The sequence below is a fragment of the Amphiprion ocellaris genome, chromosome 20 (assembly GCF_022539595.1).
Source record: "Amphiprion ocellaris isolate individual 3 ecotype Okinawa chromosome 20, ASM2253959v1, whole genome shotgun sequence".
Taxonomy (NCBI): Eukaryota; Metazoa; Chordata; class Actinopteri; family Pomacentridae; genus Amphiprion; species Amphiprion ocellaris.
Window position 1 is genome coordinate 29,796,590 of NC_072785.1, and position 17,177 is coordinate 29,813,766.

General features: G+C 35.7%; 1 protein-coding gene across 2 annotated transcripts in view; it reads left to right on the forward strand.

Annotated features, from left to right (window-relative positions):
- LOC111584144 (protein jagged-2-like) overlaps positions 1-17,177 on the forward strand; it is an 85,454-nt gene that overhangs the window by 39,241 nt on the left and 29,036 nt on the right. For both annotated transcript variants that reach the window (XM_023293398.3, XM_023293399.3), the window contains exons 4-9: positions 4,745-4,999; positions 6,263-6,323; positions 13,348-13,478; positions 14,872-14,991; positions 15,078-15,191; positions 15,926-16,039. In XM_023293398.3, coding sequence (XP_023149166.2) covers positions 4,745-4,999; positions 6,263-6,323; positions 13,348-13,478; positions 14,872-14,991; positions 15,078-15,191; positions 15,926-16,039 — 795 coding nt within the window. The remainder of the gene's footprint in view (positions 1-4,744; positions 5,000-6,262; positions 6,324-13,347; positions 13,479-14,871; positions 14,992-15,077; positions 15,192-15,925; positions 16,040-17,177) is intronic.

A 17,177-nucleotide genomic window follows, 5' to 3' on the forward strand; every position in this document is an offset into this window, starting at 1 on the left:
AATTTAATTAATTATTTTTTATTTTCTTATTTTACAGATTTTTTAAAATATCAAGATTAATATTATTTTCAGGATTATTATTATTAATAAATTAATTTATTAATTAATTTTTAACTTATTTTACTCATTTTTCCCTAAAAATCTAATAAAATCACAAAAAACATATAAATTTACATGTTAACTGGCCTAAACTATAAATAACCTCCACATAGAAAATCAGTATTTTTACACATTTGTTTTTGTATAATGTGTGACCATAAAATGACAGTTTTACTCTGTTTAAATCTGCTTAAAACTATAATATTCTTCTTACATTTGTTGCTATTTTCAGTTTTTACATTTTTTAAACACGTTTTTCTGGCACCTGTTCTGCCAGATTTCCATAATTTCTTTGCAGGTTTTTATTTTTTACTGGATACTGCATTTTTCTAATTAAATTATGGGATGTTAGGTGAATGAAAACAGGAGATGAGCTCCGTTAGAAGCTGTTTAAAGGTGTCTAACGGTCCGTCTGCAGCGTTCAGTGAACCTGCTGGATAAACTCTGGTGCCTTAATAAACTCTTTTGGTTGATCAGCTGCTGTGTTTATATAATCGGCTGTAAACGACCTCGCTCTGGTGCTCTCCCTGGTAACAAGCAGCCTCCTCCACGCTCTCAGCGCTCCATTGGTCTTTATTTTTACCTCTAATTGCTGGAGATGAGCAGCTCGGAGTGTTTCAGGTGGTGGGCGTGGAGTTGGAATCTGTGGCAGTGTGTTAACTCTCGCTGAGACCCACTAAATCAGGACAGTGTGAAAATGGATTCGTCCAACTTCTGCAGCTCCGCCAACGATATTAAAATACACTCAGAGGAATACGAGCCGGATTTCACTTCTACTACGACGCTGGAGGCAGAATTAGTCGCCGCTGATGGTGATTAAAGACCATAAAATACCGTAAAAAGTACATTTTAATGAACATTTAATGAATAAACGCATTTATTTATTTTTTTTTAAAACTCTTCATTTTAACAGTTAATATCCTCACTAAACTGAACATATAGATGAATTATTATGATTTGAGGTCAAAATAAGACAATAACACAAAAGTAGAGAAGAGTTTTAGCTTTTCTCTGGACCTTCTCAGGTCATTTTCACATCTAAACACATTCTGTCACTCTTCGATGTTCTGTTGATTTTTTCTGTTTTATTTTATTTTGTTGTTTTTTTTATTTCACTTCATTTTAATAATTTTTATTTTATTTAAGTTTATTTTAATTTTATTTAGTTTATTTTAACTTATTTTATTTTACCTTTACTTTCTACCCTAATATTCTATGTTGTCTTATTGTTTACTACTGTATTTTAATGTCCATGCGGCTGTAACGACTTAATTTCCCACTGGGGATTAATGATGTTTTTTTTTTTTTTATCTCATTTAATTTAATTTAATTTAGTTTAACTTTATTTTATTGTATTTAATCCTCACCTTTTACTCTAATATTCTGTATTGTCTTATTTTTATTGTTTTTTTTATTTCATTTGGTTTTATTCCATTTTATTTCATTTTATTTTACCTTATTTTATTTCATTTTATTTTATCTTATTTTATTCTACCTTCACTTAAAAGTATTTGACAAAAAAACATAATTGAATTACAAATATTTGCCGTTATTTAAAAGAAAAGTTTCAAAAAATAAAAATGAAAATACTGTTTTACAGATTTTTTTTCCCCTCTAATGAAATCACAAAAAAATATATAAATGAATATAGAATTATTTGGCAACAAAAAGGTAATTAAATTACAAACATTTATGTATTGTATGTAATAAAAATGGAAATATAGTGATTTTTTTAAATTATTATAACTTATTTTACTGATTTTTTCCCTGTTTTGTTAATTACAGACAATATCTAATAAAATCACAAAAAATATAAATTCTCACATGTTAACTGGCCAAAAGTGTAAATAATGTCTGTCAAAAATTTCAATTTGTAACTAATTTTTTAACTTAATCTACATATTTTTCTGAATTTTGTTTAATTACACATAGTAACTAGTACAATTACAAAATAATATTTTAAAAAATCTAAAAAGTAATGTAAAAGTACACTATTTTTTAAAATGTTTGACAAAAACATAATTCAATTACAAATATTTGCTGTTATTTAAAAGAAAATTTCTGTATACTAAAAATGGAAATATAGCAATTTTTTTAAAACTTGTTTTGCAGATTTTTTCCATCTAAAATAATCTAATAAAATCACAAAAAAAAAAAATATATATATATATATATATATGTATATAAAAAAATAAATAAATAAATAAATACATATAGCGTTATTTTGCAACAAAAAGGTGATTTAATTTTAAACATTTATGTATTATGTATAATAAAACTGAACATGTAGTGAATTTTTTAAAACTTATTTTACAGATTTTTTCCTGTTTTGTTAAATTACAGACAAAATATAATAAAATCAAAAAAATATAAATTTCCATGTTAACTGGCCAAAAGTGTAAATAATGTCCACATCAACTAGTACTAGTACGATAGTAACTAGTGCGATATTTAAAAAATAATACACTATTTTTAAAATTATGTCAAAAAAGATGATTAAATTACAAGTATTTGCTGTTATTTTAAAGAAAAATGATTAAAAAAAAAACAAAAAAAAAACCTAATTAAAGTCAGAGCTGGTAGTTTTAGCTTCTGTAGTCTGTTTAACTGGTTATAATTGACTCCTGAACTCGGCAGCAGACTAAGGACGAATCGTCCGTCCAGCTCTTCCTGCTGGGTCACGGTGCTTCTGTTCCTTGAGAACAAGCTAAAGGGTCTTTCCGATGTCGCCCTTCCTCGCCCGCTGGCCGTCTCTTATTATTTCCGGCCGGCTTGGATGGAGTCGGCACTGGATATCCTGGAGGGGAAGGAGGCCAGAGGAGCGTTTCACTGAGCAGGAAAAGTGTAAAAGCTTTCTCGGTTATCAAGCCCTCGCAGACCTCGCCGCTACACGCCTCTGTTTGTGCTGCTTAATTTTCCTATTCTTTGCCCCCTTTTCCACTTTTTTCTTTTTTTTTCTCCACATTCTTGGCGGTGTCCGACCGGAGGCGACACCTTCCCTGTGATCTCTGCTGAATGTTTCTTCGAAGTTCTCTAATCTCGCCAGTCGTTGGGGTCAAACCCCATAACCGGAATCGTCGATGTTCCCTGGAATTCCATTCAGGAGTTCGGTTGTTTGGACTCTTCTATCTAACAGACACAAACTCCTGAGCTTCGTTGTGTTTTTAGTTTTGTTTCCATAGAGCTAAAAGCCCCGCGTTCATGCCAAACTCCTCTTCTGAAACTACTACAAGGCTGTCAAACGTTGGGTTTCTTCACATGATAAAGTCTTGACTCGTCCTGCTAGAGCTCTGTAGCTGTAAAATATTTTTATACGTGACAAAGTTTTAAAAGTTCATGAAAAGACCAAAATTCAAAATAACTTCAGTGATTTCTTGCTTGCGCTTAGTTTTTTTTTTTTTTTTTTTCACTTTTCTTATTATTGAGTTATTGGAGATGGAAATACCTTTTCGGAATAAGTTCTAACATCACGAATGCCATCTGTAGAAAGGTGTTTCACCATGCTGAATGTATCTTCAACAACTCACTCCTCTGTTCACTGTTTCTGAGCCATGCTGCATTTATTTTATTGATCCAGTAGCTTTGATTTTCCTCTCAATCTCTCCCAAAGTAACGTAAATTTGCCCAAATTGACTCAAAAATGGTCCAAAGTAACAAAAAATATCAAAAATGTCTGAAAAACTGTTGAAAATTACTTGAAACATGTTAAAATGAGCCCAGATTGACTCAAAATGACAGTATTTGAGTCATTATGGACAATTTGAGTCATTTTGGACTGCAGAAAGATGTTTCACCATGCTGAATCTATCTTCTTATTGGTCCAATATGTTAGCGTTTCCTCTCAGTCTATTGTTGTCAAAAAAAAATACTCTTAAAACCTGCTTATAGTAACAAGTAAGTAAGAAACAAATAATGTCCAGAATGACTAGAAAATTGTTTAAAATTACTTGAAACTTGTTCCAAATGACCCAAAGTGTGTTGAACATCACAATATTGGAGTTATTGTAGGGACAATTTGAATCATTCTGGACAATTTTGAGTCTCTGCTCACCAGCTATAGAAAGATGTTTCACCATGCTGAATGTATCTTCCAACAACCTGCTGCTCTGTTCGCTGTTTCTGAGCCATGCTGCATTTATTTTATTATTATTTAATATTATTTATTATTTTATTTATTGATCCAGTAGCTTTGATTTTCCTGATGAAAATAACTCGAAGATTCTGTAAAGTTACATAAAATTGTCCAAATTGAGTCAACACTTGTCCAAACTAACTCAAAAAATGTCCAAAATTACTTTAATCCTGTTCATAATGACCCCAAAATTGTAAAGTCTTTTTGTCACGTGGGTGTTATCAAGACCTCCACTAACTTTTCCTCTCTCCTCTGCGCATCCTCAGTAGAAAGATGTTTCACCATGCTGAATGTATCTTCCAACAACCTGCTCCTCTGTTCACTGTTTCTGAGCCATGCTGCATTTATTTTAGAGTGTTATGAGTCCAGTTTTTACAGTTTATGGCTCCAATAAATGGTGTAATTTTGAGTGCTTTTCAAACCTGTGGATGGATTTTGGGTTTATAGTTTTAAAGTGAGAATATTTCAGGCGACGTGACGACGAATAACTCCGTTTGTGTTTCTTCTATGCAGATGACGAGCTGCTGATCGAGCGCAGCATCTATAAAGGGATGATCAACCCCGGGGAGGACAAGCAGCCGGTTGAGTATAAGAGCTCCGTGGCCAGCATCGAGTACACCATCCGGGTTCGCTGCGACGAACATTACTACGGCAGCAAGTGCAACAAAGTGTGTCGACCGCGAGACGACTACTTCGGACATTATGTGTGCGACCAGTTTGGAAACCGAGACTGTATGGAGGGTTGGACGGGTCCGGACTGTAAGATAGGTGAGTTAGACTGGGAAAATACCGTTTTTACTGTATTTTTACTGTATCTTTTTACTGTATTTTGACTATATTTTTAATGTATTTTTACTGTATTTTAATATATTTTTCTGTTTTTACTATATTTTGACGGTATTTTTACAGTTTTTACTATATTTTTACTGTCTTTTTTCTATAGTTTTGGTATTTTACTGTATTTTTGCTGTATTTTTACAGTATTTTTTCTATATTTTTTATTGTATTTTCCAATATTTTTGCTATTTTTTGCTGTATTTTTTCTATATTTTTATTGTATTTTACTATATTTTTGCTATATTTCTATTGTATTTTTTCTATATTTTTATTGTATTTTACTATATTTTTGCTATATTTTTACGATATTTTACTGTATTTTTGCGATATTTTGACTGTGTTTTTACTGTGCTTTGAGATTTTGCTGTGCTTTACGTCGGTTTTGAGGCTTTTTGTTTGGGAAATTGCTGTTTGTAACTAAAAATGAAGATTAAAAATTCAATCCGTCAGTCAAACTTTATTTATATGGCAGTTTTCAAACAAACCAAAAAGATAGAAAATTATTTTAGATGCCAATTTACACCAAAATAGCAAAATAAGACAAGATACTTGATAGATAGTTAAGATAGATAGCAGAAAAACTGTAAATTGTTCATATGGTAAAATAATTATAAATATTAACACCATTAAATTATAAAACTTTACATAAAAGTCTGACTGAATATATTGTTTTTTAACTAAATCAAAATCTAAAAATATCAGCCTTTTTTTTGCTTTTTTTCATTTGGAAAGCATTTATTTATACATTTATTTATAAGGTACATTTGAAATAAACAAGAGTTGAATTAAATTCTGTAAAATGAGAACAGGACAACAAAATTCAGAGAAAATCTGGTAAGAAGCGCAGAAGAAAACTGGTTTTATCACATTTTTAAGACTCAAAATAGACATCCAGGTTTCTTTTTTTAAATAAAAGCCAAAAATAAACGCATCAAGTCGTCGTTTGATCACGTGGATGTTGCGGTTTTTTTTGTTACGGAAGAGGCTCGGGAAGTTCATGGAAGTTCATGTCAGGGTGTCGCTTTGCAGGAATTCCAAGCATGTTTGGAAACTCGTGTCGCTGCTGAAGGCGCCGTCGACTCTCCGACAGCTGCCCGGCCACCTTACCCAGACTCCTGATGAGGTTTTAATGATGCGAGCTGCAGAAACGATGATTTACTAACCCGTGATTTTCCTCTTTTCCTTCCTGAAAAGCCATCTGCAAGCAGGGATGCAGCCCGTCGCATGGGACGTGCAACTCGCCGGGGGAATGCAAGTGAGTCGAGTCCATTTTGTTTGTTTGTTTACCGTCAGGTGGAGTAAAATATGATCCTGTTTGGATGGAGGGGTCTTAATGAGGTTAGCGGCAGTGACAGCGATGAGGAGCTTGTTGATAACATTCAACCCCCCAGCTCGGATCTCTGAAGTTCCCCTCTCTAGTCCCTCTGATCCAGCAGCCATTGTTCTGCTTCCTGTCCTGAAGCTGCAGAAACAGAGCGAGAGGCCTGTTTTTGTTGGGTTTTTTTGCTGCATGTTTCCTCCCTCCATCCACCAAACACCACGAACTAACAGAACAAATCACCTTTTTTCCGATGTTATGACTGCCAGTCGCCAAGACTGGATTCCAAACAAGCTGCAAACAACAAAAACAAGAGCTGCAGGGGTTTAAAACTGAAACCAAAATTAATAGAATACAGATTAATGAATAATCTGAAAGTAAATACATCTTTGTACATAAATATGGCTGCTAAGTTCATTTATATCACTGATTTAAACCTCTAAAATCCAAACAGTTTCTGTGTTTTTGTCACATTTTTCACTGCAGAACGAGAGATGTCCTAATCCCAATCTAAGGGCTGATCAAAGCATTATTTAATTGATCGGTATTGGTCTTAATATGTGCAGCGACATAGTATTCTTGTCTCCTGATCCAATCTGAGTCATTTAATATCTATTTTCTGCCCAAATCTAACACCATTCTCTGAGAAATTACACACTTTAAGTATTATACATTAGCTGAGAGTTTAGCTAGCAAAGGAACAGCATGACAGAGACTTCTGTGACGAACATGTGTCATTAATTTGATTATATTACTTTAGGGATGTCCTGAACAAGTATTCTTGTCTCCTGATCGGATCCGAGCTGTTTAATATCTGTCATCAGCTAATACCTGATACTATTTTCTGAGGTAATACACAGTTAAAATGTTGTACATTAGCTGAGAGTTTAGCTCCTAAAGGAGCACCATGACAGAGACTTCTATGAGGCACACGTGTCATAAATTTGAATAAATTGCTTAGTCGGAGCAGCAATATCATTTAGGGATGTCCGGATCAAGTATTCTTGGGCCCTGAACCAATACCTCAGACCATTTTCTAAAATAGCACACCCTCAAAGTGTTGTAGTTCAGCTGTAGTAACTGTTTAATGGCGTAGCTATTAAAGGAGCACCGTGACAGAGACTTCTGTCCGATAGATTAAGTTGGTTGAAGTTCTTGTGACTTTATGTTTCCACATAAAAACAGAGTATACAGAGCATCAGACATGGGTATGTACTGATACTATTCACTTCAAAATTCATGTGATTTGGCAATTTTGGCCTCAGGACATTCCCAATATTAACCATTAACTGACAATTGAAATTTAGCATTCTCTTTATTAGCCACGTGTTAATCTTTCTGGCAAAGAAACAGACAAATAATAATAGTTTCAAAAGTGGCTGTCATTTGCCAGTCAGATCTGCAGTGTTTAATTTCTTTGACTCAAAGTGTGTAATATGTAGGAAACATTATTGGTGTCAGCAGATGCTGAATATTAAATGATTTAGATGAGATAGAGGGCAAAAAAAAGCTTAAAAAACGGACAGTTGTTTTGGTTATTAGAGTTTCTGGTTGATAAATGGTGTAACTGTGGTGAATCTTTAAAGAAACTACGATATATAACACATAAGTAAATTCAAAATACATTTAAAAAGAGTAGTAGTTTCGGGTTTATGTCCTTTTGAGGTATTTGAGGCCTCTAAAAGTAGAACTAAGTCGCTTTTAACAGACAATATAATGTAAGATAAAATAGATTTTATTGGCCCAAATAGCGTATCATTCATGAAACATTAAAATACATTAAGAAAAACAATTAAAAGAACCCTACCAGACACACAGCATACAGTAAGAACATTAATACTATAATACATGTTGAAGAAATGTTACCTCATTAACAAAACGTCTTGGCAACTGCAGCTTTTTTCCTTCCTGAGTGTATTTAGTGAAGTTCTTAAGTTGTGTACAAATACTTCCACAGTAGTTTTACTCAGAGTCAGAGTTGTAGTAAAACTGCACAGTGAAGCTACGAGGGTTTCCTAAAAAGGCAGAGTGGTTCTATGTGAACGGGAGAGGAAGCAGAGAAATTTAGATTTGATTACATGTGGAAGCGAAACTGTACATTTAGACAGAGCCGAGCTTTAAAAAGACAAACACGCTGCCGAGCGTTTGGAAACGCCAGCGGAGAAAGGAGGCAGGTTTGATTCACTTTAGATCTCGTAAAAAAGGAAGAAAGAAAAAAGAGGGCTGACATTTCTCATAGAAAATGGCCAGAGGATTGGAAGAGAGAGGAACACCCTGGAATGTGCCTCGACATGTGATCCGGAGCTCCGTCGCAATCAGGAACTCAAAGACACAGAGAAGAAAAAAAAGCAGCTTTTTATGTTATTGTTTCAGAGAAGACCATCTCAGTTAATTAAAAAAAAAAGTGAAAATATGAGACTAGAAGCTCTAAATCAAGTTACCTAAATAGGAAAATGTCAGGATTTCTAGTTTAGGTTGGGAGATAAATTGAAATGGTTCAGAAAAAGTGTTTATCTGAGTCAGTAATGAAGGAAATACAACAAAACAATGCACTGTTTATCAAAACTTATACTCATTTTACTTTAAAATGCATAATTTTCATGTCAAATAACTGAATATTACCAACATTTCACTCACTTTTCGTTTAGATAATTTACAAATAAACTGGAATGTTCAGTTTAAGAGAAGAAAATATAAAGGTTTATCCCTCAGGCAGGTTTAAAAATATGAATTTTTTAAAAAATTGCCTAAATTGCAGCATTTATCAGAGCTAAAAACTGTAAAAAACAAAAAAAAATCCTAGGATTTTCAACTTTCCGACAGTCCTTGAATGCATCGTGTGTGAAGTGCAATTCTGTTGGGAAAATTAACCAAATCCAAGCTTAAAACTGTCATATGTGATCAAAATCCCTTGATGCGTTGTTTTGAAATTTGGCAGAAATTAAAAGTTTGTTCCAGATTCTGTAAACAAAATAAAAATAAAAAATTCTGCACCGCTCTGCTCAATCAATCAGCCATGACACACTCAGCAAGCAGTGTCTCCACCAACCTACTGGATCAATAAATAAATGCAGCATGGCTCAGAAACAGTGAACAGAGGAGCAAAGTGTTTGAGATACATTCAGCATGGAGAAACATCTTTCTACATCTGATGAGCAGAGACTCAAAATGTCCATAGTGACTCACAGTAATGACCCATTTTGAACAAATTTCTGGTAATTTCAAACAGTTTACTACTCATTTTGGACTTCTGTTCCTTTGGACCAATTTTGTGTCAATTTTCTGTTACTTTGGGCAGGTGTCAGGTTATTTTTAGACAAAAACAAAACATACCGGACCAATAAAATAAATGCAGCATCACTCAAAAACAGTGAACAGAGCAGCAAGTTGTTGGAAGATACATTCAGCATGGTGAAACATCTTTCTACAGATGATGAGCAGAGACTCAAAACTGGACTAAAAATTGTCCAAAATCATTCAGTTTGTCTAGAATGCCTCAAATATTATAATTCTGAACACATTTTGGGTCATTCTGACCAAATTTCATGTAATTTTCTACAGTTTTTTTAGTCATTCTGGACTAATTTTGAGTCAGTTTGGGCATATTTATGTTACTTTGGGCAGGTTATTTTTGTTTCATAACATGGAAATAGTTAAATATCTGAAGCACATGGATCCTCCACTTTCCTTCCTCGACCCGAAATCAGATTCAAAGCTGAACCACAACTGTTTCAAACTATTTGCTGTCAGAGCTGGAGAACTAAGGGTTAAAGTCTTGAGTAAAAGCAGCGAGGAAACGGTGAAAAAGAATCTTCCCAGGCTGGCAGAGGGGAACTAAAAATGTGTGTTTGGTGTCTAGTTTCTGACATTCACAACCTACGCTGCGTCGTCCGGCTGGATTTGGGCGAGAGACTGTAAATAATCCAGCGGCAGCCCCCTGGACGTCTCCGGCCCACCGTCCGGCCCCTGGGTGCGGTCGGTCGGGTATTTCTGGCCCCTCCGCTGATGGGACGGTGGCTCTGTGGTGACGGGGCTTGTGGGTAATGCCACCCTCAGCCCTGTGGCTGCAGCCAGACGGGCCGTACAGGTCGACCACACAGCTCCACGTACAGGAGGAAACAATGCAGACAGAACCGAGCTGCTGCCGGCAAACATGCAGCTGAAACTGGTTCTATATTCTGTAAAATAACTAAACAAATCTGCAGTCCTGAGCCCAACTGATGTTAGAAAATGACCCACAATCACATCAATCACTGAAATTGTGACATTTAATCGCTTTATTCTACATGTTTCAGATAAAAATTCACCAAAAATAAACCATTTCTGTTACTTTAAAGTCAAAATGTTGGAGTTTTGGAGCAATCTGGGAACATTGGGTCACATATTTCACATAAATCTGGCATTTTTAGATGAAATAAAGTATTACAGAGTGTAGATTAATTGTAAATTTCATTGTTGTGGGAAAAATAAAGGCTTCTCTCTGTAAACAGGTTTTTTTTTCTGCTGTAAAGTTGGACTTTTTAACATGGAGGTCTGCGGAGCTTCAGGTGTGTGAAGTTGTTTTTTTAGCAAGACACATGAAGTAAAGTTAACTTGGATTAAATTTCAGAAGTTTAAGCTCCGATTTGGTTCATTTTCTCGTCAGAAGCACGTTTCTCATGATTTATTCAAAAAACGTCTGAAAACCTCAAGAGTTTTTCAGTTTTTACAGTTTCTCACACTGATAAATGGTGTAGTTTTGCAATTTTTAAAGAAGTAAATGCATCTTTTCCAGTCATTTTGAAGATTTTTTGTTACTGTAGACCACTTTTGAGTTGATTTGTGCAATTTTATGTGACTTTGGGCAAGTTTCAAGTTATTTTTGGAAGTTTTCGACTGAGAGGAAAATCAAAGCTACTGGATCCATAAATAAATGCAGCATGGCTCAGAAACACTGAACAGAGCAGGAAGTTGTTGGAGATACATTCAGCATGGTGAAACATCTTTCTACAGATGATTTAACGAGATGAAAAGATGTTTATAACACTCGTTCATTTCAAATGAACTACAAATTTCAAAAATGTTTCCAAAATTACTTTAAAATGGTCATTTTGAACTAAATTTGAGTAATTTTGACAAGTTTAAAGTGATTTTGCCTTTAAATTGGGAGTTCGTAGGTTTAACTGAAGATGCTAAAGTTTTTAGACGATGTTTGAACTCAAGCATCCATTAGAGAAGTTTACATGAATCTTAGGCTAAATAAATCCTGATAATAGTCAGAAAATGACAACATTTCACGTCTTGATTGAGTTTTGGGCTTCAGTATTTTCGTCCGTCGTCGTCCTCCAGCTCCGTCTATCACCGCTGTTTGGTCGGCGTCCATTTTGAAGCGTTTTGGGGGGCGGGATGAGGGGGAGGAGGGGGAGGGCTGCTCCCTAAAATAGCCCCCCGACGGAGAAGTGACAGGACAGGTGGGGCGAGGTCAGCGCTGGCCTTGGAATAACAGAGTGCTGCCATAAACCAACAGATTAGCTAACCTCGTTCCTCAGACTCATTCCACGACTGACCTCCACCGAGCTCACGGCACCGAGACACGTGTGACGGAAACACTCGTCACGAACAAGTCCTTCTGGTCGCCTCTGAGTTCAATTAGCAGCTCACAGTATCGTTAGTAATCTATTATCTGCACGTAAAACAAGGTTCCAGCTTCTTAAATGTGACGATTTGTTGCTTTTTATCACTTTAAGGTCAAAATGTTGGAGTTTTGGTGCAATCTGGGAACATATTTTGCTAATTTTTTGCAGTTTTAGGTGAACTAACGAAGGAAAACAATGCATAGTTTACATCTGAATTTCTCAAATAATCTATACAAAATTATCAGTCCTTCTGTAAATTTGTGGTTTATTTTGTAAAAAGTAAAAAATCTGCCACTGCAGTGAGAAAATCTACACAAAACAGGTAGTTTTTTTGTGCAGCAACCACCTTTATTCTTTGAAAACCTGTTCAAATATTACATTTTCTCACTTTTTACTGAATGAAAAACACTTTTATGGTTGCTTTACTTCACTTTAAAATTACAATTTTAGAGTTTTGGAGTCATCTGGGAATCTATTCATACTAAATTTTTGCATTTTTTTTATAAGATAATGCAACAGAAATGTGAGATTATCATGTTGAAATATTCCTTTTTATCACTTTTTACTGAAAGAAAAACACTTCTGGACTCAATTAAGATCAGAAATATGTAAGAAAGAGATTTTTTCATTTTAGTTCAAGTTCTGAAGCAATTAGTGGCGTACAGCATCATTAATAATCAATTATATGCACATTAAGCAAGGTTCCAGCTTCATAAATGTGAGGATTTGTTGCTTTATGTCACTTTAAAGTATAACTTTTGCAGTTGTGAAGCAATCTGGGAACATATTTATATCATTTTTTTTGTATTTTTTGATAAGATAATGTAACACAAGTTCCTCCGCTGTAAGATTATCTTCTCTAATCTTATAAAAGAATTTGCATTCTGTGATTATTTTACAGATATTTGCCCTTCTTTTAACTGTTTTTACAGATTTTCACTCAATGTGCATTTTGAATTTATATTTTTCTTATTGTTTATTTTTACTGACTGCATATTTTAGCTTATTTATCTGTATTTATGATGGTAGTAACGGCAATCTTTCTGCTGAAACAACCACATTTCCCCTCAACGATTAATAAAGTATTTCTATTGCACTTCATTCTATTCTATGATACATAATTCCACCACAAGTGTTTTCCTGGTGCAGTTTCACAGTTGTTTCCATGTAGTTGTCAAGCAATATAAATGAAACTTTTAAAATGTTCTTTTTTTCTGAATTGTAAAACCAACCAATCAAAACTACATCTCCTCTCATCGACTAACGTTTGGTTGAGTACCAGGCTGCAGCTCTTCAGTAAACTGACTAATAATCCACATTAAGGTGAGCTTCTTGTTGTGTTTCAGGTGTAACTACGGCTGGCAGGGTCCGCTGTGTGACGAGTGTTTACCGTATCCTGGTTGTGTTCATGGAACCTGTACTGAACCCTGGCAATGCACCTGTGAGAAGAACTGGGGAGGTCTGCTCTGTGATAAAGGTCAGCACCTTTCAAACCGGTTTTACTGCCAGTTTAAGCAGCTAAACAACGTCCAAAACACCAAACATCTGCACACTGTAAGCTCTAAAGTGAAGGAAGCTCAGTTTTATTTGAAAGCTTCCTTCAGGTCAGGTGTTTTAGACGTTAATTTTGGTATAAAGCTAATTTCTTCTGCATATTTAAAACACTATTTAATGTTTCTCCCCGTCTGCCTTCCCTGAACCTGGTTCTGCCAATGTTAGTCTACTGAGCTGCTCAAAGGGATTCGTTTGCTTTTTCTACAATACTAAAAGATTTTAGACTTAACAATGCTAATAATAATTAGAATTACTTTATTTGTGTAGTACCTTTCAGAAACAAAGGTACAAAGTGCTTTACAATTAAACAAATTAGACAAATAATGAAAGAAATTAAAGTAAACAAGCGATATAACAAGATAAAAATAGCTAAAAAGTCAAGTCAGACAGTTTTTATTAGTTTTTACAGCCAATCGAGGCAGACGTCTGCCCTCCCTGAACCTGGTTCTACCAATGATGATTCTTTAGCTTTCTTTCTATAATACAAAACATTTTTTGGGTTTAGTAGTAATAATTATGATTATTTGTGTAGTACCTTTCTAAAGCAAAGGTACAAAATGATTTGCAATAAATTGAATGTGGAATTCGACAAATAATGCAAGAAATTCAAACAAACATGCAATACAAGATAAAATAGCTAGAAAGTCAAGATATTTATTTAACATTATTTTTTTAAAATCTAATTCAGTCATTCAAATTAGGGAATTAGTAAATGTGTAGTCTTTTATCTCAAATGGAAAACATCCTGTTTTTTTAAAAACACATTACGATTAATTATTTTCAAATAACTTAACTTCCATTGGTTTTGATTTTAAACCAATAACCAAATAAAATGTGTGATATGTTCCACCAAAACTATGACTATGATAAAATTAAAGAATCAATTATGTATGCTGTGATGGATTTCCATCTAGTTTCAGTTCTCTGCCATTCGATTTTCATTGTTTGTCGAAATAAAAGCTTCAAAAATCACATTTATGATCCTTTAAAATACGATTTTCATCGTAAATTGCTCGAGGAACACTTGGTGATTGGTGAAGATGCAGGAGACGAAGGTTGAAATGACATTTTCTGTAAAGATATTCCTGCACTTTACTTCTGTTAAACCAACAATCATATTCTTCTGCAGCCATTTGGGTTGTTTTTTAGAATTTGAGCCAAAGAGTTGCAGGAAAATTATGTTTTTTAGTATTTTTTTTAATTTTGCCACCACTTGTCTATCAGGTATCCTCTTCCCTAAATGTCATTTGTTCTATATTTATATTTAATATGAACATTTACATACAGAGTAGACCTTATTGGTGTTTTCTGTGTAGATCTGAACTACTGTGGAACCAACCGGCCCTGTAAGAACGGAGGAACCTGCATGAACACTGAACCTGACGAGTACAACTGTGCCTGTCCGGACGGATACTCGGGGAAGAACTGTGAGATCGGTGAGTCCGTGAACCCAACAAAACTCTACGTTCCTGTGTTTTATCTGAGTGAATAAATGATTACATATTTCTGACTTTATTTGCAGCTGAACACGCCTGTGTTTCCAACCCCTGCGCCAACGGAGGAACCTGCCACGAAGTTCCTTCTGGGTTTGAATGTCACTGTCCGGCTGGTTGGTCCGGACCGACCTGCGCTAAAGGTAGGAATGAAAATAACCACTGTTTTCACTGTTAAATAATCTTTTAGCTGCTTTCTGGATTAATAAATCAGGTGCTTGGTTTAAAAAATGTCAGAAAATTATAAAAAAAAATGTCCGTCAAAGTTTCCTAAACCTCAAGATTACATCCTTAAATGTCTTGTTTTGTCCACAACTCGAAGATACTCGGCTTACTGTCATAGGGGAGGAAAGAAACCAGAAAATATCCACATTTAAGAAGCTTAAATCAGAGAATTTAGACTGTTTATCTTGAAAAAAAATACTCAAAATGATTAATTGATTGATAATATTTGAAAAGTCATTGATAAATTGTTGCGATTCTGGTGAAAAGCTACGTAGTTGTTGGGACGTTCTTCTATAAAAACAATGCAACAGAACTTTATCCTGCCTTTAGGAAGAACTTTCTGGGAATTAAAAGAAAACTTCTTGCTAAAAACATCACTAGAACCTTCTTATGGAGTTTTTAGAGCTAAAAAGTCGAGCTTGGATCAAATGCAGTCAGAAATCGGGCTGATTTATCTGCCACTTTTACTCTTTTCTTGGCCCAACACCAAGTGAATAAACACCTCCCGAGATCTAATTTTCCAGCGTAGCAGCTCCAGATTCCTCTCTGGCTGACATCTGATGCCGGATCGTATCGTAGGCGGCACAGAGACGTGTTTATTTACTTGTTATGCGGCTGAGATTATGGTTTTAACATCGGTTTTACGTTTCAGACACCGATGAATGCGCCTCCAGCCCCTGCGCTCAGGGAGGAACCTGCATCGACATGGAGAACGGTTTTGAGTGTCTCTGTCCTCCGCAGTGGACGGGAAAGACCTGCCAGATCGGTAGGAACAATCAGAAACACCCTCGTCTGGAGGTTTACCGGCTGCTGAACGTGGTGGTTGCTGAGATGTTTAGGTTTTGGAGGGATTTGTGGACTGGTTGGTGTTTTTCCTCCAGCTGTTTGTTCAACCGGTCGAGTCGAATCCAAAATGTGTTTGTGTGTAAACCGCCGGGCTTCATGTGCAACTCGAGCCAGGTGACATGAGTAAAAGCTAAAAATAGCCTCCCGCCTGGCAACTGCTAGCCTTGGGACCCAATTTATCCCCGCGGGGGGTTATCTTTGGCTCCAGACCGGGCGGGGTATGTACGCTACGGCGAGGCGACGCCCTCGGTTCTTAGTAGCGGCCAGGAAACACTTTATAACCTGTAAACATGGAGCGGCTTGTGTTACCGCCGTCCTCAGAGGGTGGTACCTGGGGGAGGCCGGGGGAGGCGGGCTTTTCGGTAAAGGGCTCGGCAGTGTTAGGTTTCAGCAGGCCGACAGGTGCCGCTCACCTCCTGGGACTGGCATTGAGGCAGCGCGTTGCTTTATGGAGGGCGTGGCGGCGGCGGTCCAGCGCTGCCTCTGAAACTGACCACTTGGAATCTGCAGGTCGGCCTGCAGGGAATGCAATAGAGAGACATCAACCCCCGGGGAGGAAATCAAACCTCCTCAGACGTGAACCTCACCCTGGAAATGTTCTGACTGTTTTACATGTTGGAGAAAAGAGTCTCTCAGATCATTAGAGCTGTTTGACTAAATGGTGCCGACTGATGGAACTAAATCACCTCCTGCAGGGAGAAATATGCAGATTAGACTTTAAATCTGTAGAAGAAATATCTGCAAAAACTGGTCATCTTTGGCCTTTATTTCAGCGTTCGATGCTACGCTCTGTCGTGTGTGTTTATTTATCCTTAAATATGGACATAAATCCTCAAATCATTGGACTTTAATAGCATGCTAATGGCTAGGATCCATGAATGCTAACAAAATATTTTGGTTTTATTTATTTACAATGGCAAGTTGTTAAATTTTCTACATCTTACATGATATTTCTTTGTTTTTAATCTTAAGCACGTGTTGCAGTTCCTCGCATTGGGCTTTGATAGCATGCTAATGGCTAGGATCCATGAATGCTAGCAAAATAGTCCTTTTTTTGT